Source organism: Megascapheus bottae, chromosome 28 (genome assembly GCF_031878675.1).
Source record: "Megascapheus bottae isolate mThoBot1 chromosome 28, mThoBot2.hap1, whole genome shotgun sequence".
NCBI classification, from domain to species: Eukaryota; Metazoa; Chordata; class Mammalia; order Rodentia; family Geomyidae; genus Megascapheus; species Megascapheus bottae.
In genome coordinates, this window is record NC_143536.1 from 7,761,410 (window position 1) to 7,786,353 (window position 24,944).

Sequence of the window (24,944 nt, forward strand, 5' to 3'; positions counted from 1 at the left end):
CTAAACCACACTAAGAACTCTACTGAAAAAAGTTTGCCATGGTTGTGAATAGCCAAACAGTATGCAGCTCTCTGTCCCAAACATCCACCAAACCCTTAATAAACTCCTATTTTTCTTTTCTGAACAGCATTCCTCTGATACTGCTCCTATTGTCCCTCCCCATTTTCTAGATGGAGCCACTGAGGCTCAGAAAGATGAAATCTCTCAGACAGAAATCACATATGCAGGAAGTGATGGGTCTGGCAGAGGAACAACTGGTCTACCCAAAGCCATGGGTCACCCTTTCTGTAGTTTCAATGTTCAGAGAGGCCTTTAGACAAGGCTTCACACCAGGTGAACTGACTGAATAACCAGCCCCCATCCCAGCAGCTCAACAATACTGGGCTCAACCCTTGCTTGGCCTTCACTGCCAGCACCAGGGCTCTGTTCATTACAGTCACACAGCACCTGAGCCGGCTGAGGCTCCATCCCAACACTGACTCCTGCCATCAAGGAAGCAGAACAAGGAATCTGATTCCTCGGGCCACCTTATAAAGCATCTGCCCAAAGCAATACCTGTCACTCGCACTCATGTATTTTTGAACAAAAGCTAGTCACAGAACTATATCAGACTTCAGGGAGCAGGGCAGTCAGGTGTCGCTGTCTTTGGGATTGTTTGGTGGACAGCAGTAATGATCTGCCCACCAGGCTATGGGGGAAGGAATGCCAACTCGCTCTGCCCTTCACCACAAGGTGTGATGTGGACGGCACTGCTCAGCTGTTTTTATTCCTTCCTTCCCCTATTGATCTTCCCTTTTGGTTTATTTGCTACTGAAAATGAAACATCAGAGAGACTGATTCTGTCTAACCAGGCTTTTTCCTTTATCAGTGGTTTTGCAGAGGGGGCTCTGGACTTTTGAAGGTCTGCAGGGATTTTTCAGCGGTTTGAGCTCATTTAGACAGCCGCCTGAAGTCGCAATAGATTTTTTGGGGTCGTCTTGGAAGACAGGCATTAGTGGAAAACTTCCGTCTTTCAGATTGGACCTGAATATGTAAGATTTTGAAAGCCTGGCCAGCACCAGATTTAATTTTAAAAGGAGAAAGAAGTTGGTTGCTTTTGAACTTCACAAAGAAGGCTGGCGGCTCAGCAGGGGCTGCCCTAGCAAAGGGAAAAGCAAAAGGCCCTGTGGTCTTGAAAGAAACACTCCAATGCAGAACCCCCTAAAGCTTCCCATTGGCGAGCCTTAAATCAGACTTCAAAAGCACCCGCTAGTTTAAATATTGTTTATAAGACTGAAGTACTGCTCCTTCTTCCTCTGGCTAGATTTTAAATATTTCCTAATTTGATTACTCTGGGGAGAAACAGACAGAACCAACTTCAATGAGCTTCCCTGTTAATTATTCAGAGGGCTTTTTATTGTGTAATCAAACATAAAGTCTTACCAAAAGACTCTAGGCACAGTCTCACCCCGCCCTCCCCAGCTCAACTTCCACCTTGGGATAAGTTCATGTTTCTTGTGGCTTTGGGCTGGTGAAAAGAGGCCCCTCCTCTTTTAGAATGGTGACAGATTGAGGTTGTGATTCCCCTAGCAGAAGAAGCTAGACTTAAATTCAGTTTATCTTACCCCTTACATTTCCACACATTTGCCTGCCACAAACTTCCAGTAGCCCCTGGAAGGCCTGGACTCATAGGAGTGTCACCCACCAAAAGTAGTCTGCTTGATTCTTTTCCTTAAGCCCTTACTCTGTGCTCGTGAAGAACAATAAAATGAGTAAAAGAATCCCAGCCACTAAAGTCCTTTTAGAAGAAACAATAAGTAAAAGAAGAGATGGATGGTTGGTTGAGTGGATGAATGGATGAATGGACAAATGAATGCAGGTATGGACATATGCAATGTATGGATGATGAGTGGGTAGATGGATATTTGAATGGACAGAGGATGGGTTAGGTGGGTAGGTAGGTAGAATGATGAAAGCCTACAAGAATGAATGGATTGATGAATAGGAGGGTAGATGTACATATGGATGAAGGATGGATGGATAGATAGATGAATAGGTGGTTATCTGAATGGGTAGAGGATGGGCAGATGGATGAAGAGGTTCAGGATCAGAAAGAGGGAAGGGAGGAGGGAGAAAAAGAGGAAGGGACAGAGGGAGAAAAGGAAGGATGACAAGCCAGTGAATGGATCAATGGACATATAGCAGCAATTTAGAAATCATACACTGAGATTTCCACTCTGACCTGAATAAAGACCCAGCACTCTGCAGCCACAAGTCCAAAAAATCTAGTCTCTGAAAGCTCCACTTTCTCATAATTCATTTGTCAGCCAATCCAGAATAAACCAAATTGGTCTGGCAAAACTTGTGCCCACATCATTCCAAACATGCGTATTTCATTATAAGATGCTACCCCAGCTCTATACAGTGTAGGCAACACCTTCCAAGACTGCACACTTGGCAACATATCTGCTTCCAGACTTTGCAGACACGGGATCTTGGCCATGTCAGTAAGAGAACCCATTGGTTGCAAGATCCTATCCAGAGAGTTCCTGACCCAGGGCGGGAGGATCCAGGCTTTATTGATCCAGGATTCCTGGAGCTTATTTCACTAGGGAGGACAGCCCTTTAAGAATAAGAGTACAAAAAAAAAAAAAGAATAAGAGTACAGAGCCTGGAGTTTGGCCGGTTGATAGAGTGCTCACAAAGACCGGGTTCGATACTCCGGTACTACATACATAGAAAAAGCTGGAAGTGGTGCTGTGGCTCAACTGGTAGCCTCGAGAAAGCCCAAGGACAGTGCTCAGGCCCTGAGTTCAAGCTCCACAACTGGCAAAAAGAAAAAAAGAATAAGAGTACAACATTAAGAAGAAGAGTACACGGAAATTAGGCACTGGGGCCTGTGGGAGACCCATGTAGGGGAGGGGCCCTGAAACTCCTGAGTATATGTCTTAAGCTCTTCTGTCACTCTGAGTTTTCTTCCTCATCTGCAAAATGGCTCTGTGACTGAGATAATCTCATGGGAACCCATACAGAAGATCTGTAGAGAATTTTTCCACACCAGTGATTTTCATTGTACAACCCACCCCACCAGCTCCGCCCAACCCCACCCAGAAACACAGAGCTGACCCTGAAAAGACAAGACTCAGAAAGGAACACACTGTTTGGCCTAGTGGTAGAGTGCTTGCCTAGCATGCACAAAGACCCGGGTTCCATTCCTTGGTACCCCACATACGTAGCAAAAAGCCGGAAGTGGTGCTGAGGCTCAAGTGGTAGAGTGCTAGCCTTGAGAAAGTCCAAGGACAGTGCTCAAGCCCTGAGCTCAAGCCCAGGACTGGCAAAAAAAAAAAAAAGGAATACATTGAACAGAGATAAGGGACCCCTAGGTATCTTGACTAAGTATGTCTGGGGCCAAAGAAGGGGGAGGGAGGATCTGAGAAAGGCAAAGGCCAAAATGCAGTAGGTGAGGATCAGAGGTAGAACTTACAAATTTGAACAGGTTCATCGCCTGGCTTGGTTAAAGATGTTTCAGAATTAATGGCAGATATACCCCGAGTCCATAGGAGGACCCAAGTCCAGCATGCAAATCAATGCAAATTACATGCAAACTAATTTCACTTCCCTCAGCTTCCTTCCCCACACCCAGAAATCAGTGGCATCTTCTAGGCTGGCTTTACCACCCCAGAAAGGTGCAGCTATAGGGCTGGAGAGTGGTAGAGAGCCTGCTTGGCAAGCACCAGGCCCTGCATTGAAACCAGAAAAGAATAGTTAAGAATTGTATTCTTGCTTCTCCTCAAATGCAGAATTGGAAAAGTGGCTGGGTTGTGGAGGACACATTCATACCAAAGATTAGCTACCATTTCTATTTACTGCATCTCTTTAAAAAACAAAAAAAGTAATAAACTGAGGCTCTGCCAATGGAAAACTCATTAAGCTGTTTCTCACTCAGAGACCCAGGAGGAAGCAAGAGCTCGATAAAAAAGATCAATAAGGACAAGTCCATGGGGCAGAGGTGGGAGCATTTCGTCACAGCACCAAAGGTAACAAGCGGCCCAGTGCCGCTCCACCACGGCTGCCAGGCCTGGCCTGTGTCTCAGAATCCTGGGCCAGCCCTGTCTCTCATGGGAAAGAGGGGAGGGAGTGTTTGGGGGTTTATTTTTAACCTAAGTTAGCTTTCAGAAGGGAAGCCAGACAACATACTATTGAATGTGGGGGTTTTTTTGTAAATTTTAATTAAAATGGTTATCTGCAGATTATAGGAGAAATGACATTTGGCTGGACATGACTGGATGGAGGTGGTAGGGAGGGCACCGCTAAGCAGCTGCTTAATAAGATGTCACCAGAAGGAAATGGTCTGACTCCATCTCCTCTCTCTCTCTCCCGCCCTCCTCCCTCTCTCTCTTGTACACACACAACACGTACATATCAGATTAAAAACAAGTGAGTGATTCAACAGACAGAATTTTCAACAAGAATGTGTGTTTACTATTAAGATATTATGAAGTCTATTCTTTTCAATCCAATGACTCCTAACCCAAACCTGCCTATTCGCCTATTCAACAAACAAGCATGATGATGATGATGATGATGATGATGATGATGATGATGATGATGATGATAGCAAAAGGGGATGTTGACAAAAGACATTGGACATACCTACACAGCTGGAGTATTTGATGAGCTTGTCCCTGGCTCACAAAATGGATGACATGTTCAATGCCTGTCCACTTCGCCTTGGGGAAAAACTAGGGAAGGTGTGGTGGTGCACAGCTATAATCTCAGCTACTCAGGAAGCAGAGATGGAAGATGCCGAGTCTGAAGTCCAGGCCACGTGTGCAAAGTTAGAAAGGCCTAATTTTATAACGCAAAATTCAAACAAAAGAATTAAGAGAATGACTGGGGCACCAAAACACTTACCAGCATGTGCAATGCCATGGATCCAAACCCCAGTACTTCAACATTTAGAAAGAAGGAAAGAAAGAAACAAAGGAAGAGTAAACACATGAAAATGTTGAGCCTTAACTATGGCTATGCAACTTTAGAGGCCACTTCTCAACAATGACAACGGACCCAGTCCTGTTATGAACCACTCTGCCTTCTTAAAACTCCTCAGCCTACTATCCCCCTCTTCTGCTGGGGAGGAGTGAGCTGGAGCCCAGAGAGGTTTAGTAACTCCCACAAGGTCACATGGCTGGGTTTGGCAGGGCCCAGGGTTAATCTGGATGTGGGTGTTAAACGCTGAGCCCATCAAATACCTCTTTCCCATGCCACAGTGGCCCCCTCATGATGTGTTGGGCTCCTAGACCTGAAGAGTAAGAGTTGCTGTCTTATCACAGCAAGTTGCCATGGAGACACTGTGCATCCCCATCTCTAGAGACGCACAGACGGAGCAGCCCTGCCATGCGTCTTAAAACAATGTCCTTCAGGAATATCCAGCACTCGGAGAGGGAGAGAGGAACGCGAATTGCTGGGAGTCAAATTCTTACAAAATTAGATCCCCCAGCAAGTCTGCCGGTCAAACCCTGGTTGTATGGTGGCTCACTGGAGGGTGAGGGGCAGGGGGACACTGAGGTAGGGAACCTGTTCCCCACTAGGCACCTTCAACAGTCCCCCCTCCTCTCCTGACTGGAGTTTCTCCACCTGAGACCTCAGGATTTTGGCAGGACAGGGGAAGACCTCCTTTTCTCTTCCCTCACCTTTCCTCTTCCCAGGTCCAACCAAGAAATGCAAGGAACTCCAGTCCATATTCTGGACATGGCCAATCCACTGATGTGCAGACTTAGCGTGAGGCAGGAAAACTGTGCTAATGGAGTAGAAAAGCATGAGCAGTAAGGTCTGGGGCCAAACAAAGCACCTGGCACAGCTAAAGACCTTTTTTTGTATAGCTTTTGCTCATTTTGCTTTTTTGTTTTGTTTTATTTTCTGCATGAGAATAGGAGCCCATGGTGTGTTGTTTCTAAGAAAACTCAAACACTTAGGTTTTTATGTAAAACTCACCCAGTGTGTAATACCCTCCACAGATAAATATGTCTCCCTATGGGTTTCAGTTTGCAATCGTTGCCTCTTTGATAATGCCAGGAACCAGTTAAGAAGATCTCCTCTGTTATTCCAAACAGTCCCTACTGGTAGAGCCCAGCAGGCCGCTCACATTGATCCAGAGTGGAATAAAAAAAAAAATAGAGAAGCATCTGCGGATTTAAGTTAATGCAAAGGAAGTCAGCTCAATAGAGGGCAAGCAAGATGCTGAAGCGCCTGCCATGGCCTCCCCTGCATTTATGTCCCTGCCATTCTCAATTAGCCCGTAGTGTCACTCTTCGCTCTGGGTTCCCTGGCTGCGTTGGTTAACTGAATTTTAATGAATGGTCACTTAAGGAGCACAAGGTGACAGGTGACAGAGGAGCTGAGGAGGATGCAGGCTCAGCTGTAGCTATGGGAGATTCTTTCTGAGAGGATCTCAGGCTATCTCTTTTGTTTTACTAATGATGGACCTGAGGCCGGGCAGGCAGACTTGCTCAAGGGCCCTCTGCTCTGAGTCCATCTTGCTCACTGCAAGATTCCAGGCGACCCTGACATGCCATAGATGCAGCTTTCAAAAAAGAACATTGTTTTGAAGAATCTGGTTCCCAGCATTAAGAATCCATCCAGTGGCAGGCAAGACAAGACTGGAGGAGACAGCCTTTGCCTGTGTTCCCTTCCCTAGACTTGTGAGGAGGGGAGAGGGGTGGGGGTTTTGTCCAGGTGGCAAGCTCTTGGCCAGTTGCAAAATTGAGACAAAGGTGGAACCTCCTACCATGTTGCTAATTTATCTAAGGAGAGAATACACCAATTCTCGGTACTTTCTTTTCCTTTCTTAACAGACATTGTGCGGCTCATGTTCCTCCATAGAGCTCGGGCTAAAACATTCAAACCCCAGTTCCCCCAGTCTGTTGCATTTTGAAATGCCCTGCCATTTCTGTAGAAATTCGTTGGAAGACTTCAGGGAAAGGATCCAAACACAGGAAGCGGTCCTGCCTAAAACCTCAATCTTCCTTCTCCTCTCTTCTTCCCTCACCTTTCTCCTTCCCCAAGTGTAACTAAAAAATCTCTCCCGCTGGTCTATTCAGGGCCCTGCAAGGTAGCCAATCAAAATCTTACATCTGCTACCTGATCAGTTGAGTTCTCCCCATCCCACTCCCTATGTATTAAGGATTGGCATGGCCCTCAGTGTTCCTTGGGGTATCAGACAGGATGAGCTTTGTGCCTTGGGCCTCCCAAGCACTTTCACTGTTAAGTGTTCTCCAATAAAACTGTTCCTATTAATTGAGTGTCAATTAGAGCCCAGTGTGTCTTGAGCATTTTTCTTTGGAGCTGCCCAGCCCATCCTGGCCAGGGCAGGCCTGTTCTTCCCCACTGCCAGCCTGACGTTAAAGAATCATCAGTACTGGGGCACTAGTGCAGTCACCCAAAAGGGTTTGGAAATATTTGAACCAAGACATGGTCACTAGCTGTGATGTAAACCTCAACTCTGTTTGAAATCTGGGATTCAAAGCTTGTTGTGCTCTTGAGTGCATTAAGAACGTCTCTGCGAGTTTGATTCCAAGTTTAAAAAGAACACGACCCCCACCACAACTGACCCCCCCCACAGCATGCTGCCCCCAGCACATGGGTCTGCTTCCTCTGCCCCCACTCCTAGACGTTAGGCCTGGGATGTTCTCTACGCTGCATCCTGCAGAAAACTAGGATCACACCTCTCTTCATCCTCTGGGCCCAGGCTTCAGCTTGATGAGGAAGAGGCGAATGGATGCCATCCGGGCTCTCAACCAAGGCATAGGCCCATGCTACAGCTAGAAGTCAACTCCAGTGTTTAGCTCAAGAAACAACCAAAGACTGTGCTGGGCTTTGAGACACTGCTGCAAGACATGGCAGGCTCGCCACGATGACGACTGGGCAACCACATGCAGTTGAACAGAAGAGGCTCTGACACATTCCTTTCCAGGAATAGCTTCCATGACCTTGATTTATAACAAAAGGTCACTCCACCAACCAGGGTATGCCTCACAACCTTTAGAAGGAATTCACGGTCTCTCTTGTCTTTCCTTCCTCTATCCCTTAACCATCCATCTCTCTTCCTCCCTTCTTCTTCCCTTTCTATCTCCCTTGATTTGTGCCTGCCTTGCTCCTCCCTTCCTTTCCTTTTTCCAATCCTTTCCCTTCCTTTCTAACATCCCTCTTTCCCTTTCCTTCAGACCAAGAAATTCAAAATCCCCATAACCCGCATAACCACCAGAAAACCCAGCCGCCGAGGCTCCACCCTCAGCCTGTCTCGAACCAGCGGGGGGTCCTCTCCCCAGAGCAGCATGGTCTCTGTGAACCCCGGTTCTGATGAGCCCCCAAGTGTGATAACCCCGGCAACTGGCAGCAAAGACATCGAGGATAACGAATCGTCTTCAACCAAGCCAGAGGATGAGCCTCTTCACGTCCGTGAGTTCTACCTCGGATCCTCACCCACTGCATGTTGTGCATGTCCCAGAGGCCACACCCACCTGGCTGAGGTGCTAAGTGCTCACAGATCCCGTTCCTTCACCCAGAGATAAGAAATACATTCTATAACTTGTGTTGCTTTGAGCAGTTCCCTCCGGGAACAGTCCATGGTAACCAGCGGTCCTTTTAGAATCCTAAATACGGTTTTGTAATTTAATAATTTAATGCTGGCTATCAGTATCTTATAACTGTAATCTTAAGTATTTGAGATTGGGAGGAGGCTAGCCCAGGTAAGAAGAAAAAAAAATGAAAAAGCTCATGAGGCCCACTAGTCTCTTTTTCAACAGCCAGTAGTACTCATGGGGTGTGACATCCTCGCTATGTAGAAAGCTGAATGAGGTCAGGAGGATCAAGGTTTAAAGGCCAGCTCACACAGAAAAGACTTTAACTGCCTATCATCTCAGCTACAGTTATAGTAGGAAGGGAAAAATAGGAGGATCAAAGTCCAGACATGTACTTGGGAAGGAAGTAAACCCTATCTCAAAAATAACCACATTTTCTCCCATCTTTCTGGTTATCTCTTGGCTCTAGCAACTGCCTCTTCTGATATGTGGAATTTTTTTAAATCAAAAATACGTTCCTTTTTTATTCTAATAAATATAAGAATAGAAATGAATGCCAATAATGTACATACCTAGCCCACTGGCTTTTTTTTTATTGTCAGGGTAATTTATAGAGGGGTTACAGTACATTAACCAGGTAGTAGGTGCATTACTTCTCACACATTGATACCCCTTCTCATGTTTTTGTCCCTCCTCCACCCTTGTTTTACCCCTTCCCCTTTCCTATTTCAAATAAATATATATACAATACACCAGAAATAAAGCCAGATACAGTAACATATGAGATTAACCAAAAGGCAAAAAGAAAGAGAAATAACATAGTACATTAAGAACAACAATCACTCAAGATAAAGCTCTTGTTTCCATATCCTAGAGATCCTTTCATTTAGTTTTATATAACCTTATGTACCTAGGTTTTTGAGGTATTGTAATCCTCTGCTAGAAGAGTCCTAGATATGTACTAATTATTACAAATTGAGCCTGTGTTCCTGTGGATCTGGCTTACTTCACTTAATATGATTTTTTCCAAGTCTTTCCATTTCCTTACAAATGGAGCAATGCCATTCTTTCTGATGGCATGGCACAGAATTCCATTGTGTATAAGTACCACTTCTTCTTGATCCAATCATCTACTGAGGGACAACTGGGAATTTTAAGATCATAGTCCCCCTGGCAGATTCCTGTTTCTGTTTTCTGGGTGATTGGGATGCTGTTCAGAAGAGCTACCTGCACCTGTAACTCCCAGTGCTTTCCCTGTGGTTCCTTATAGTAGATTTAAAGTTTCAAGTCTTGATTTGAGTTCTTTGAACCATTTGGGATTTATTTCTCTACAGGGTAAGAGGCAGTGGTGAAGTCTCAGGTTCCCAATAGCTTTGCCAGCACCATTTGTTGAAGGGATTCATGCTTTTTTCCCCCTGTGATGAAAGTTAGATGGCTATAGCTGTATTTTAGCCCAGGGTTCCAGGTTTTTCTCTGTTCTGTTTTACTGGTCTTCATGCCTGTTTTGGGCTCTTCTTGTTACTGCAGCTCTACAGTATAATTTGAAGTCTGATACTGTGATTCCTCCCACATTTTTCTTATTCTCGGGATTGCTTTTGCTATTCAGAACCTTTTAGACTTCCATATGAATTTTTGGATTTCTTTTTCTTGTGGGTCATGGGCCTTAAACTCGGCGTGGGCATTGTCCCCTGAGCTCTTCAGCTCAAGGCTACCACCCTACCCTTGAGCCAAGCCCCACTTCCCGTTTTCTAGAGGTTAATTAGAGATAAGAATCTCAGGTCCTTTTGTGCCCGGGCTGGCTTTGAACCTTGATCCTCAGATCTCAGCCTCCTGGGTAGCTAGGATTACACACGTGAGCCACTGTGCCTGGATGGATTTTTTTAAATCTCTGTAGAGCATGACAACTGGGGGCTTGAGGGGTATTGTACCAGACCTACAGGTTGCTTTATAGCAGTATGGCCATTCTCATGACATTCATCTGGCCAACCCATGAATACAGGAGGCCTTTTCCATCTTCTGGTGTCTCTTCAACATCTTTCTTCAGGTCTAGTTTACACTAATGGATGGTCTTCACTTCCTTGGTTAATACCTAGGTATCTTGCCTGTTCTTTGGGTTATTGTGAATAGAATTGTTTTCTTGAATTCTTTCTCAACTAGCTAGGACTGAAAGCAGGGCAGAGCCTGGCAACTTCTCACTTGTCCCATTCCCCACCCCTCCCCACTGGAGATTAAAGTAACTTTCTATGTTAAAACGCTGGGCCTGTGGCCCCTATCTTAGCATCTTTCAATGATGAGATATTCTCCTATCACCTTGTCCTAGGCTGTGTGCAACTGGCTCAGCGCTTGCCAACTCACTCTATGAACAGAACAGTCCAACTCCCTCACTTCCTTGTCTAAGTTTTTTGTGTTTATGTGTGGGTTCTAGGGCTTGCATTCAGCTCCATGGCAGGCAGTGGGAATCCTTTATCATTGATTTGGGGAGGGGCTCAGGCCACGAGAGGCCACAGCCTGCTGTCTCCAGTGACTTACATCCACAAAGACACCATTACACAGCATGACCTGGAAATGAGAAGCTGGCAGCACTCAGAAGAAGACACAGTATCAACTTGAGGTTTTGGAAGGCAAGGAGAGGCTGGGAGATTAATTTACTCTTGTGAAGGCAGCAACAAAAAGGGTGGAGGTTAAGGGTGTGGGCGTGGGCTGAAGGAGAAGGGCTTCACCCCCAGAAGAGAATATGGTGGAAATGCATTTCTCAGCAATCGCTGTGTTCCCAGGGTGTACCAGACCGAAGGTAAGCAAGACACCCAGGCCTGCAAGGATCCCCCACACCTTTCCTCCTGTGCCTGCATCATTCCCTGCACACAGCAAGCAGAAAAGAAAAAGCCCATGGTGCTTTCAATGTGCAGCTTTACACATGCCCCTCCAGGAAGGTCGTCCAATGTGCCAGTCACCGTGGCCATTAACTGCATCCACCCTGGGCTGGTTTGCTTGGAGGTGGGGTAGAGAGATGTCAAGGCACACATGGCTCCCAAGAAAAGGGAAGAAAGCAGAGTTCTTATGTGAACAGACTTCTGAACACACACACACACACACACACACACACACACACACACACACCACACTCAGAGGACTCTTGGAGATGTGGCAGCAGGGAATGTGAGGGTGGTAAAGCAAAGTTAGATTCAGGTAAAATAGAATCATATTTGGAATACAGTAAAAAGAATGGCTAAACGTTGATGCTTCCCAGAGCCGGCATGGCCCCTTTCCCCACTGGACCCCAGTGACGACGTCCCAGCAAGGTTGGACATGGGCTCTCACTCTGGGGGTCTTCCAGGCATGACTATGAAGACCTGAGCTCAAGCCTGACCTGGCCACAGGGTGGAAAATGTCTGCACTGATGTTTTCACTTTCACCAATGCCCAGACCCAGCTTACCATCTCCCCAGTTCTCCCTTCTCCCGAGTTCTTCATTCATTCCTTCAGCAAGTAGTGACTGAGACCCCATGCGCCCAGCACACTCAACCCTCGTGCTGACTGTTGAGCCTGGCTATGTACCATCTTGTCTCAAGGTCAAGGGTGATCTCTCATGTTTCCATCAGATCTGCAGAAGCTTCTGGAGATGGTTCGAGAAGATGCTAAAAGGTCAATAATGATGGAGAATGAAATGCAAAAAAAAGCTCCCAGGTGGGTTCTCTTCACTCTTCAGACAGGGGATGGAGGCCAGTAGCCCCAGGGTACTAAAACAAGCCACAGCAGTTGCTGGTGGCTTAATGCCTTCTCTGTGACAAGCTCTGTGCTGTCGACTTTGTTCGTTTGTGCTATTTATTTTACAAATAAGGGAACAAGGCTCAGAGAGACTGAGTGACTTCCTGGAAGCCACACAGCTAGTACATGGGTACAGCCAAGATTCAAATTCAGATCTTTCTCATTTCAAGATCACCCATCATCCTTGCCACTCTGCCACTTGTGAAAAGTCCTAAGATTTTGAAAAAAATCATTCTTTGGATGAACATTTATGGATATGGAACACAGCAGGTATTGATTATCATTGTGGGAAATGTAAGAAAGGTGAGCTTGGAAAAATAAGATTAAAAATAATAACAAAAGCAGTAAGGCTAGGCGTACATGCCCATAATCCTAGGTGACTCAGGAGGCAGTAACAGAGGGATTGTGGCTTGAGGCCAGCCTGAGGGGAAAACATAGTCAACAAGACCCTATCTCAAACACCAGCATAGTGACACATACACATGTAATCCTAGCTACTCAGAAGGCAGGGGTAGGAGGTAGAGGGAAGACAATCAAAGTGTAAGCCAGCCTGAGTAAAAGCATGAAATTATCTGAAAAACAAACTAGGGCAACAAAAGAATCAGGAAGTGTGGCTCACACGTACAGGCCCTGAGATGAATCCCCAGGACCAACAAAAAATGGTAAATAAACAAATCAGCAGGCGTATTATTCTAGGTGGGATGGAGACTAGGGTCTGTTTCTTCTCTCCTTGTTAGCAAGGTGAAGCTGAGGCAGAAAGACAAGCCTGGCTCCAGCAGGGCGAGGAAGGAGTCAACACACAGCCACGTGCAGGTGTGGTCAGAAAGAACCATGGCACCCTTAATTGACAATGCAGTCAAAATGGGGTGCAGAGAGGCACATGCTGGCCTGGGGGCTCTCATGCTGGCCTTGGGGACCCCATACTGCACCAAGTCTGGCTTTTATCCAGAAGGCATCAGGCATCCTTTGAAGTGTCAAGCCAGCAGTGGAGGCAATTGGTTTCTGGAGCATGAATGTCAGACTTGAACCTGAGGTGCCGTCCACCCAGGAGAAAGCCTTGGCCCATAGGGGTCTTCTGCCCCCTGAGTGTCAGGTAGAGCCCAGTTTACAGCCGAGTGTGGATCCCTCTGAGCAAGCAAATTACTTCCCAGAAACAAATGAGTCACTAAAAGTGGTTCATCATTGCCGGCAGCCCACCAGGGTGCGGGCTGTGACTTATGGATGATTGTCATTACGGTAATTACAGTTCAGCCCACACTGGCCATGCATCATCATCCCCACCCCCCCACACACACCTCTGCCACAAAATGATAGATTCAGGCCTGCCACAGATGGAGTGGGAATTGGGCTCTGGGGGAGGCCAGGAGCTGCTCCGAGACAGTGCTGGCCCAGGAAATATCTGCTTTGACCTGTGGTGGGCTCTGAGGCCTCTTCCTTTGCAACAGCTTAGACCATGAGCACCTAGGCCCAAGCTGCTGTGGGTCCCAAACCCTGAGGCCTTGGACAAGTCTCTCAACCATTCTCTAAGCCTCCATTCTTGTTTCCTTGTCTTTTTTTAAAAAAATGAGATACTATGTAACACCACAGCATTGGCTTAGGAGCCAACTGGACTGGGGGCAACCGCTGTTCCATCCTTTATTGGCTGTGTGATGCTGGGTAGCTTGCTGTACCTCCCTGAGCTGACCCCAGCTCTATAGAATGAAGTATGACCCACTGGGTACGGTCTTAGTGATGATTCAATGATATGCTCCTTGTCGAGTACGCGTGTTATGGAAATAACATCGCTTCAGGCACCTGTTGAGAGAACAGGTCCATCTAACATGGTAACCTCTGCCTGCTCTGGCATGGTCGCCCATGGCACCTTTGGGGCCCCTCACCCCATCTCGAGCCTAGTTCTCCAGAGACCCATTGGGTGGCCTCGGCATCACCTGTAATGATGAGACAAGTGTGATGACAGAGTGAGAAGCTGTGATTTCCCTTCCTCATTAATGCCTGGGGGAATGCAGACCCCTTCCTCCTCTCTCCATGGCAGCAAACATCAGAGCCTCCAGGGAAACTGCAGGTTGGCTAGTTTTACACACGGAACCCAGAGTGAGGGAGAAAGTCCTGAACATCCAGCCCCACTCCCAAGGCCAGACGGACTCCGCTTTGCAAAAAGATGATGTTTACTTAAAACCTTCGACTGGTGTTTCCAAATGGATCCCAGAGGATCAGAATCCACGATGGTGCTTGTGGAGACCACAGCTGTCTGGACCTCTCCCCAGGCCTGCACGGTCTCCTAGGGCAGCTGTGCTGGGGGGTTTTGTTGTTGTTGTTGTTTGTTTTCATTTTTTGTGCTGGTCCTGGGGCTTGAATTCAGGGCCTTGATGCTGTCCTCAGCTGAGCTTTGTCACTCAAGGCTGGCACTCTACCACTTGAGCTGCATCTCCACTTCTGGCTTTTTGCTGGTTCATGGTAGAGATGAGTCTCACAGACTTTCCTGTCCTTCAAACCACAGTCCTCAAATCTCAGCCTCCCGAAGAGCTAGGATTACAGGCTTGAGCCACCAGCACCTGGCTGGCTAGCTATGGTTTTTGGTTTTGTTTTTGTTTTTTTTTCAACACAAATGTTAAATAGGTACTGCTTCTGAGAGGGCTAGTAGATCTTGTGTCTCGGTGTGTAATATGGGACTATGTGTGTATTCTAGTGTATGCTTGTGTGTGAAATTCTAGGTGTGTGTGTGTGTGTGTGTGTGTGTGTGTGAGAGAGAGAGAGAGAGAGAGAGAGAGAGAGAGAGAGAGAGAGAGAGAGAGAGAGAGAGAGAGAGACTTTGCTGTATGGGTATAATTATGTGGCATTTGTGCAATCAGATGGAATTATGTATGTTGTGATGCTATGGCTACGCAAATATATGTGTGTGTATGTGTGTGATTCCACTATGCATGTGTGTGGTTCTAGGTGTGTGTCATTTGGGGAAATTGTGTCTGTGTGGTTCTTGGGTGGGTGTGGGCATGAGTGTGGGTGCATGTGTGAATCCAAGGGAAAGGGAGGATTCTAGCTGTATGTGTGTAGAATTCTACAAAGGCATATATGCAATTCAGCTGTATGGTGTGTGTGTGTGTGTGTGTGTGTGTGTGTGTGTGTGTGTGTGTGTGTGTGTGTGTGTGGCACTGGCATTCGGTACAGCTTTTGGCCCTGCGCTCTCAGCGTCTCCAGGTTCCCATGGCTGTGGGAAGTGGACTCTTCATCCCTGGATGCTACCTTCCACACCCTGTTAATAAAAGACTCCCCTTGCTCTGCAGCATCCTGTCTATGCTCAAGCAAACCAAGAGTGATTCTGCCTTGAAGGAGGGACAGACCCCTGTCAAGTCAAGGTAGGAAGCTCCTGCCTGTGGCAGGTGGGTGGGTGAGGAGGCAGGCAGGCCATGGGAGGTGGGGATACCTTCTTCTTATCCTAATGCCCCCCCCAGTAAGTGCCCACCACACTCAAAGCTGAAGTCCTCTAGTGGTAAAGAGGTGGGTGGGAGGGCATGGCATGAGACTGCCCTTTCTGGGTGGTTGCTTGTAGTCCTTTTTAAATAAATTTCATTCTGCATATCTGCAGTTTTAGCATGATGCTGTGAACTCATGCAGATGGAAGCCAGGAGAGCCTGGTACTAAATAAATCCCCCACACTGCTTGGGGAAGTTGTAACATGAGATGTTTTGTACAGAAAAGAATCTATGAACCCCTTTCTGTGACAGGGACAGGGCTGGGTTTTAAGGCTTTTGCAGCAAACCCATTTCTGCTTCGTGGATTTGCTGTCTGGACTGTTTTTGTGCCCTGGGCCCTTAGATTGTCGGAGAAATCCTCTGAATTCCTTTCCACAGAATGTTCTAAGAGCACACAATGAATTACAAAGGATTATCACAATAGCTATAGTAACATAGATGACTGTATTACAACCCAATTTGGAACAGAGTAATCTTTTTGAGCTTCTTTAAGCAATGCATTATATAGTAAGACTCAACTGTGGGTCTAATAACTACTGAAATTTTAGATTAGTGTTAAGTATAAATGATTCTCCAAAATACCTCCTACAATTATGATATGCAAATACCCATGGTTTCCATTTTGGTTATGGGACAGTTAAGATAAAAAAGATGAGGCTTTTTCCTCCGTTCTCATTTGTGGGCCCCTTGAATCCTGCCTGTGTTTAAGAGCTGCTAATTTAATAAAGGTGTCAAGCCTCCTCCAAATAATCCCATAGTTGGCCATAACTTTGTGGCCATGGAAATGTTCTGAAGAAAAAGTTCGGAGAGCTTTTAGCACTGAGGTTCCTAGCCAAGACTGAATCACTTGCTATTTAAACAAAGAATTCACTCACCTATTGTGGAGGGCCAGCAAGATGTTCAAGCAAGGGGACAGTATGTGCAAAGGGTTCTTCCTGCCTGTGGCCTAATGGGCCTCAGACTTCTAGACCTAGTCCCATGAGCTTCTGGGAAAAAGGAGAGGCCGAGAGAAGGCTAGATCTACCCAACGAAGTCCCAAAGGCCACAGGACCCAAAAGGAAGGGTGAGCCACCATCACGGGAGTCCACAGAGAGATGAACCTCCAGGATCCCATGGTTAAAGTGCTCAAGTTATTTGTCCAAAGACACAAAGAGGGATAGGGAGGAAGAGAAGGTGCTAAGCCAGGATGAAAATGTAGAAGGGCAGTAAGCCCGAGTGAGGCCCCTTCATCCTGTTTGCCATAAGCCCTACCCAAGCTATCACAGGACAGGCAGCCATGCAAGGGATTGATCTGGTCCACAGCCAGAAAGAGCCAAGTTGCCAGAGGGTGGGTGCTTGCCCACACATTGGCTGTGTCTACCGGGTTGGGCTCTGACTCTAGCTCTGCCTGATTCTAAAGCAGAGCCAAATGATACGCAGCTCAAGGGTCCAGCATAGAGAATGGACAGGCAATCTGGCACCAGGAGCACCAAAGGCACTCCAAACAGAACCTGCCACTCCTTCACCAAAGAGGCACGTGGCCCTGTAGTAAGGGAGAGAGAGAATGGAAAGGTCCAAGGCAAACCCATCCTCCAGGTTCAGAGAGCTGAAACACCCAGAAAACATGGGATCCAGATGATGTGGACAAAGCAGTTCACAATTGGACTGCAGAGTCCAGGTGTGCAGGACTCACGGTGACCTTAAACAGACTAAGTGGAAGGGGGACGGGTGAGTCTGCCACGCAGGGGGCATGGCAGGAGGACACACAGGACAAAGCATGGGGATGGGCATTGAGCTCTGGACTGGATCAGAGCCACCTCCCCTGCCTGAAGGCTGAAGGCAGGCAGGTGTTGTGAGGGCGCTGAGGTACCATGCTCAGGAGAAGGGGATGAAGACAACTGAAAGTCCTCCTTTGGTATTGCAGCGAGAAGTCCAGCACCACCAGCATGGACAGCCACTCCCAGTTGAACCAGAGGAGATTGAAAAGGTGAGCTGGGAGGGCCTCTCCCCAGGAGCAGGGAAAGGGCCCATGTGAACGAGACCCCTGGAGACTACATCTCCCAGGGCCCAAGAGGCTGGGTGAGAAGACAGACGCTGGCAGGAAGCCTCACTGAAGCACAGAGCGTCCTGGCGAGGCAGCAGCACTAGCCCAGTTTACAGAGAAGCATGCTGAGGTTGGGCGACCGAGCCTCACGATAACAAACACCAGAAGACGCTGCAGACGAGTGTGAATCCCCACGGCCCCCATTCTGTCTCGCTGTCCTCCACCTTAGCTGGCTCATGTGGGAAGATCTCGGGGTGCTGAGGGAGGCTCCAGGTGAGGGAGAGACCCCAGGAGGGCAGAGGGAACACCCACAGCAGAGCACCGAGGCCCCAGGAAGGCCAGAGTGGGACCCGCAAGATTATCTGGGGCACCCCTTACCCTTCCTCTCCTAAGCCCTTCTCCTCTGTGCTTACAGCCGAGCAAACCGGGACCTCATCCAATCTAAGAGCGGGGTCTGTAGCATCATGAGGGCTAAGTTTTACAGTGTAGCCCAGGAGGCCAGCTACTGCCTGCAGGACAAAATGGAAATCCTCATGAAGTAAGGGCATATGAGCATCCGGTTCGTTCAGTGGGCATTTCACCCTGTGACTGCTGTGTGTCCACCAGGTTCCAGGTGCTGGGACTTTAACAGCCATATGAAGGACTTCGCCCCTGCCCTCAGGAAGCTAAGCCTCTCCTGGGGCAATATGGGCAGAAACAGAATAACTACATATAGAAATACAGAAGTGCCACTGAGAACCACTCCATATAGGAAGATAATAGGTGTTATATCGGGGGAGATGGAAGGAGGTAAAGGAAAAGGGGGGGTGGAGGGAAAAGAGGAGGTGGAGAGGAGAAGGAATGGGGTAGAGAAGAGGTGAAAGATGAGGGAAGAAAGGGAAGAGAAGGGGTTGTGGCTCAAGGGGCAGAACACTTGCCTGGCAAGCTCAAGGAAGGCCCTGAGTGCAAACTGCCAAAAGAAGAAAGAAAAAAGGAGGAGGGGAGGAGGAAGAGGGAGAGGAAAGATGGAAGGAGCGGTGGGGGGAGAGAGGGAGGAGGAAAGGAGGAAGAAAGAGAGGGAAAGGTATCTGGGTGATCCAGAAGTTAGGAAGTCCATTTCAGTGGGTGGCCTTAGAGAGGCCCAGAGGATGAGAAGGAGCTGAGGGTAGCTGGCAAAGTGCACACAAAACCCCAAAGCAGGCAGGGACATGTGGACTTTGAACAGGTGTGAGTGTGGCACTCATGACTCTGTTATGCTCAGACACAAATGTCATGACTTGAACTTGATGTAATGTCAACCAAGGCCCACTGGGATCTTTTCTCTTCTCCTCTTGCAACCCAGCAATCCATCCACTGCTGACTGCAGTGAGGATATATACCACCCGCCCAAGAAAGCCCTCCCTCCAGTGAGGGCAACCTAGGGACCTGGGCATCCTCTTCTTTGGACCTCTTCCTCTGGCATGGGAGAGAGACAGGAAAACAGAGCTACCAAGTAGGGTGGCAAAAAGAACACAGAAAAAAATAGATGTCTTATCTGACCTGGGACAGCCATCCGAAAGGTCTTTCTGGAGAAAACATTTTCACTTTAATGGTGACAGGGTGTGTTTCCCAGATTCTGTGTTTGCCAGTGTGTTCCAGAGATCTAAGTACCAGCTATGGTATACAATGCACCATTTATTCCTTACCACAACCCTATACTGCCATTATTAGACCCACTGTACAGATGAGAAAAGTGGGCTCAGCAGCATTCTCTTGCCAAAGGTACCTTAAACAGCTACATGGTAAAGGTACACTCAAATTCAGAGAGCCATGGCAGAGAATTAAGAGGGAAGAGAGTTCCAAGGGAAGATAATAGCAAAGTCTCAGAGGCTCAAAAGGGCTCAGGACGAGGCAGGGAACTGCCACTGGCCAGGTGCAGCTGGGCCCAAGATGCCTGAAAGACCAGAGAGCCAGAGGCCAGATCATGAAAAGCTTTTCTACTCCACCCATGAAGCTTGAACTCTGTCTCAAGCTAAAGCATAAGAAGATTCCAGGCATGCTGATGGAGCTAGGCAATGCAGTAGGGAGTGAGTGTTCTCGGCGAGGGGCAAGTTGCTCACAGAATAGTAAAGTGGAAAATCATTGAGCTTTATAAACAGGGGACTGATGTGGTTATATTGATAATATAATTCTCATTTGAGAGAAAAGAAATAGGCACAATATGGTAAGGGAAGTGAGGAAGAGAGGAAGCCACATGTATTAAATACCTACTGTGTACCTATCAGTAGACCCAGAACTTTACACCCATAATATAATGTCTTCTGAAAGGAGAAGCCATTATCTTCCTCTGTTTTAGAGGTAAAGAAAGAGTCTGCATGGAATGTAAGCACAATCAGAAGCAGGAAGAGAATGTGGTGGGAGGAGTGCTAATAAAAACAGTTTAAGCAAGGAAATCGTTTCAGAACCTTGGAGAGTGCCATCTCATGCTGTGGCAAAAGCCATTGCATAATTTAAAAAGTAGCTGAGAAGCCAGGTGCCGGTGGCTCGCATCTGTCTTCCTAGCTACTCAGGAGGCTGAGCTATGAGAATCATGTTTGGAAGCTAGCCCAGAGAAGGAAAGTCCATGAGACTTTTAACTCCAATAAAAAAATTAAACCCCTCCAATAAAAAAAAAGTGCTAAAAATGGAGCTGTGGACTCAAGTGTAGAGCACTTATACTGACCAAAAGAAGCTCAGGGACAGCACCTAGGCCATTAGTTTAAGCCCCAGGTGACACACACACACACACAACTGAGAGCACCAAGAAGAGCCTCAGGGGGTGGGGGGTGCTGATACATCTCCCTCAACTCCCTCTGTCTCACTCAACCGCATAGGCGCCAGGAAGAGAGGAGTCTCCAGAAGTTCCAATCTTTTGTTCTGGTCTCCAACTTCCAAAAGGACATTGCAAAAATGAGACACCAGATCTCCATAATGAAAGGGGATGCAGATGAGATGGCAGACCACTGGTAAGACCCCCCAGAACCAGGACACTCGATGGCCCTGCGTGTGGAGGGGTGTGGTTACAGCCCTGCAACTGATCCATGAGCCTAGGAAGGGGGGGGGGTGATTCCTAAGCTGCCTGTGGCCACAAGTAAGATAGCTCTAAACTAGCTAAGCCCAGAGCACTGTCAGCCACAAATCACAGTATGAGAAGTAGAAGTCACCCAGCCTACCAGATTCTCCTTACTCACTTACTCTCCTTACTGCTTTTAATGGAGACTTAGATTGAACACAGGGGAGAGGGAGACCTGAAAAGTTCTACAAATTGATTATCCAGTGGTTTCCCAGATAATTTAATCCCTTGAGGATGCAAAGCCTTCAGGCACATCCTGGGACCATTATGTCCCAGCCCCAAGATGATAATCCTTAGCCCCAGTAGGGTGACTTGCAGTTAACAATGTTGTATTGTCTATTTTGAAATAACTAGAAGAGAAGCATTTTCTCAATGCATAGCAAAGATAAGTGCTTCATGGACATGCTAAGTCCCCTGGTTGGGTCATTACGCATGGTATATATAAGTATTAAAATGTCACATTGCACCCCATCAGTAGCATATCAGTTAAAAAGTAATATAAACCTTTTTTCTGATTAGATCTTTGTATTTCTGCTTGAGCAGACAGCTCTGATATTGCACTGTCTCTAATCTGCCATCTTGGATCCCTCGCCAATAAAACTTTAAATAAAAACACAAATACAGGCTTATACCTGTAATCCTAGCTACTCAGGAGGGTGAGATCTGAGAATTGTGGTTTAAAGTCAGCCTAAGCAGGAAACACTGGGAGATTCTTATCTCCAATTAACCACAAAAAAAGGGAAAGTGGAACTGAGGCTTGAGTGATACAGCACTAGCCTTGAGTGAAAAAGCTAAAGGACAGGGCCCTGGCCTTGATTTCAAGCACCAAGCCTGGCCAAAAAAAAAATCCAAAAACTGAAAGCAATGTGTATTGATTACTATGATTACCATGACACTCTAAGTCCGTAAATTTGTCGCAAGTTGGATGCCAGCTGGGGCTACAAAGCAAGGCCCTCTCAAATTAAAAGGAAAAAAGAATGAGAAAGAGGAAGAAGAGGGAGACATGGAGGAGGAACAGGAAGAGAATGAATAAAAGGAGAACAGAAGAGGAGGAGGAGGAGAAGTAAACAAGAATCATTTTAATCCTTCCCCTAAATCCAGAAGGATCCATATTAATTCCCAATTCACAAAGAACGGAACAGAGACTCAAAGAGATCAATTAAATTGCACACTGCTAGGAAGGGTCAGTATAGAATGGAAGACTCTGCCTAGCCCAAATCTGTACTCATTGAAATTTAGACTACCCCTAAAAAAACCATCAATATTTGCCTGAGTTGTATGAGTTCTTACCAATTAGGATGGGGAAAGACCCGCAGATAGAGCCTCTTTCTGCCCCAGTGACTCCCCCCATAAGAGGCAGAATGAGGAAGTAAAGTAGGAAAACCCATCTGGTTCGGGTTCTTCTCCCAGTACCTTCCTAATCGGCCTTCTCCCGTCACGGAAGGTACTTCGACCTATTGTCCAAACTCCCTGAGGACCTGAAGAGCTTCCGTCCTGCCAGAAAGATCCTGGCAAAACTGCAGAAATTTGGGGAGAACTTAGACCTACGGATTCGGCCCCACATCCTCCTGAAGGTGCTGCAAGATCTAAGGATCTGGGAGCTGTGTTCCCCAGACATCGCTGTGGCTATTGAGGTAACCACCTTCCCCACCCCCCACAAAGTCTCAGGTGCTCTCATCTGATCATTTCTTCAACTCCCAGGCCCGTGAGCCAGTAAGCCACAGGTCCTGCACCTTCAGGAAGCTCATGTTCTAATAGGAGAGGGATTGTCACATGACTGCCGTTGTTGAGCTGCAACTGCAAGAAACCTGAGATTCAATGTGCGTGGTGCCCCCTAGAATTCAGGCTTTAGGAATAAGTAAATACATGGACAATCATAATAAAGAAAACTTTAAAACTTACTATGAAAGTAGAGTCTACAGACCCCATTTCATTCATCTAAGTGCTTGTGAGAAGTGAGAATCTACTCTCCACACTTCCCATCCCACTCACCCATTGTTGAGGCTCATGGAAAAGACAATCCCACATAGGGTAAGAGAAAATTTCCTGTGCCATACACAACACTCCAGAACTGCTGGAATCAGTACATCGGCACCTCTGAAGCAAGCATGTATATGAAACACTACATTTTATTGTCTTAAACTCTTTCCTAGAAAGTGAGCCCAGAGTTGTCATCAATTCTCAAAGGGTTTTATAAAGAATAGAAGGAAAGGAAGGAAAAAGAAAAGAATAATGACATTCTGAAGATATTAAAGGAAGAAGTAGAAAAGGGAAACAATGCATTCCAGCTGGGTTTTCCACTCCTCCAAAAATCTCTTTGGTTCAATAGCAACAAGAAAGGTTTGACATTCGTCTACAGAACCAGGACACTGGAGAGAGGGGCCCTCTCCCCAAAGACAAATGTCCAGATAGCTGGAGTCATCCTGGGGTTTTAAGTATCAACCATGCAGATCTGAGATCTTGAGAGGTGGTGAAGCAGAGTAGGGAGTCCAACTTTCAAACTAAGTCTGGAGACTGACACTGTGTTTAACCCGCAGTTTGTGCGAGAACACATCATTCATATGCCCCAAGAAGATTACATCACCTGGCTGCAGAATAGGATCAACATTCCCATCCGAACCGTGGCACCATGATCTGGGACCTGGGTCCACCATCTGGTTGGCCAGCAGAAGAGAGGAAGCCAGCAATATTTCATTCCTTAACCTGACCTACAATGCTCACAGATACTTATTCTGATGCAGTAAGATCATCCAGAGACTGACCGGGAAACATTCCAGGGAGAGCTAGTCCCATGTGACCCTTCCCTCAACCCATTCCCCAGTGCCAGGATTCTGTTCTGTGTATTGGCGCAGCTTGACTCTACCTAATTTTCTAGAATTCTTCACCTTATTCCTTTTCCAAAAATTCTGAATAAAATTGAGCATGGCTATCTGGAAAAGTATTGGAGCAGTAGACATGGGTGTTCAAATGCTAATAATAATAATATTTATTGGTGTTCAATAAGCCTAGTATTGGGTCATTGATATAGGGTTTGTTGCTTAACAATAACTTGATTAAGTAGGCATGAATGAGGTCTTCACTTCACAACATTGGAGCTAGAATACATTTCTCAAGATTTCATGTACATTTATATTTGTGTTATACACAAGTATATTATGCATAATTTCCATATTATTCATATATATTTGCATAGAAATGATGGTATATAATATAATTACACTATATTATATGATATGATATATGATACATATATATATCCACTTATCTTGGTCTTGTGCTCATTTACCTCCTCAGTAAGTCAAAGAACTGTGGGACTTTATTAATTTTTACATGATGACTGAAATGCACTACTAACTTGGTATGCACATTTCCATCCACCTGTCCATCTATTCATCCATCCACCCACCCATCCATCCATCCATCCATCCATCCATCCATGATGATGATGAATGGCCTTACTGTGTAACCCATGCCAACCTTGAACTCAGATCTTCCTGTCTAGGTCTGACAGTTGAAATACCATGCATATACAACAAAACCTAGCCCATTTACCATACCTTTAAAACCCTTCCTTCCTCCTTTTTGACATAAACAGAGCGCCGTTGCTTTCTACAGTCACCCTACTATGCAGTGGCACATGCGAACTCTCACATGATGGGTCACTTCATCTCCCTCCCCTTCTCCTATATCCAGCTAACTCTGCCTCCCTGACATCACTCTCCTCCTCCCTGGCTCCCAGCTCCCACTGTCACAACACAGGAGATAACACAAGATATAAGGTTTTCTGTCATCACATAGCAAGGCCAAGCCTAGAATGAGGTCTATCTGTCAAGGACGGAGAAAATCCTGAAATCCTAAGATTAACTCCACCCTCCTGCCTGGCACTTTCTGAGCCTATTTCCCAAAGCTATCACGCCATCTAGTGGTCACAGTAGGTATTACTCTTCCACCCTGCCCTTCAATAAAATGTAACTATTCTGCCAAGAAAGAAGGCAGTCTCTGTTAGCAACAGTAACAAGGCCTACTCAGCTCAGACAAGGAGTCTGTTACTCAAACATG

General features: G+C 46.6%; 1 protein-coding gene across 4 annotated transcripts in view; it reads left to right on the forward strand.

The window, feature by feature from the left end:
• Ccdc60 (coiled-coil domain containing 60) overlaps nucleotides 1–23,823 on the forward strand; it is a 96,406-nt gene extending 72,583 nt beyond the window's left edge. For all 4 annotated transcript variants that reach the window (XM_090320222.1, XM_090320223.1, XM_090320224.1 and 1 more), the window contains 9 exons: nucleotides 3,926–4,016; nucleotides 8,202–8,436; nucleotides 12,157–12,241; nucleotides 15,604–15,675; nucleotides 17,696–17,758; nucleotides 18,231–18,353; nucleotides 20,647–20,778; nucleotides 22,330–22,519; nucleotides 23,423–23,823. In XM_090320222.1, coding sequence (XP_090176348.1) covers nucleotides 3,926–4,016; nucleotides 8,202–8,436; nucleotides 12,157–12,241; nucleotides 15,604–15,675; nucleotides 17,696–17,758; nucleotides 18,231–18,353; nucleotides 20,647–20,778; nucleotides 22,330–22,519; nucleotides 23,423–23,518 — 1,087 coding nt within the window. In that variant the 3' untranslated portion in view covers nucleotides 23,519–23,823. The remainder of the gene's footprint in view (nucleotides 1–3,925; nucleotides 4,017–8,201; nucleotides 8,437–12,156; nucleotides 12,242–15,603; nucleotides 15,676–17,695; nucleotides 17,759–18,230; nucleotides 18,354–20,646; nucleotides 20,779–22,329; nucleotides 22,520–23,422) is intronic.
• Nucleotides 23,824–24,944: the final 1,121 nt, after the last annotated feature.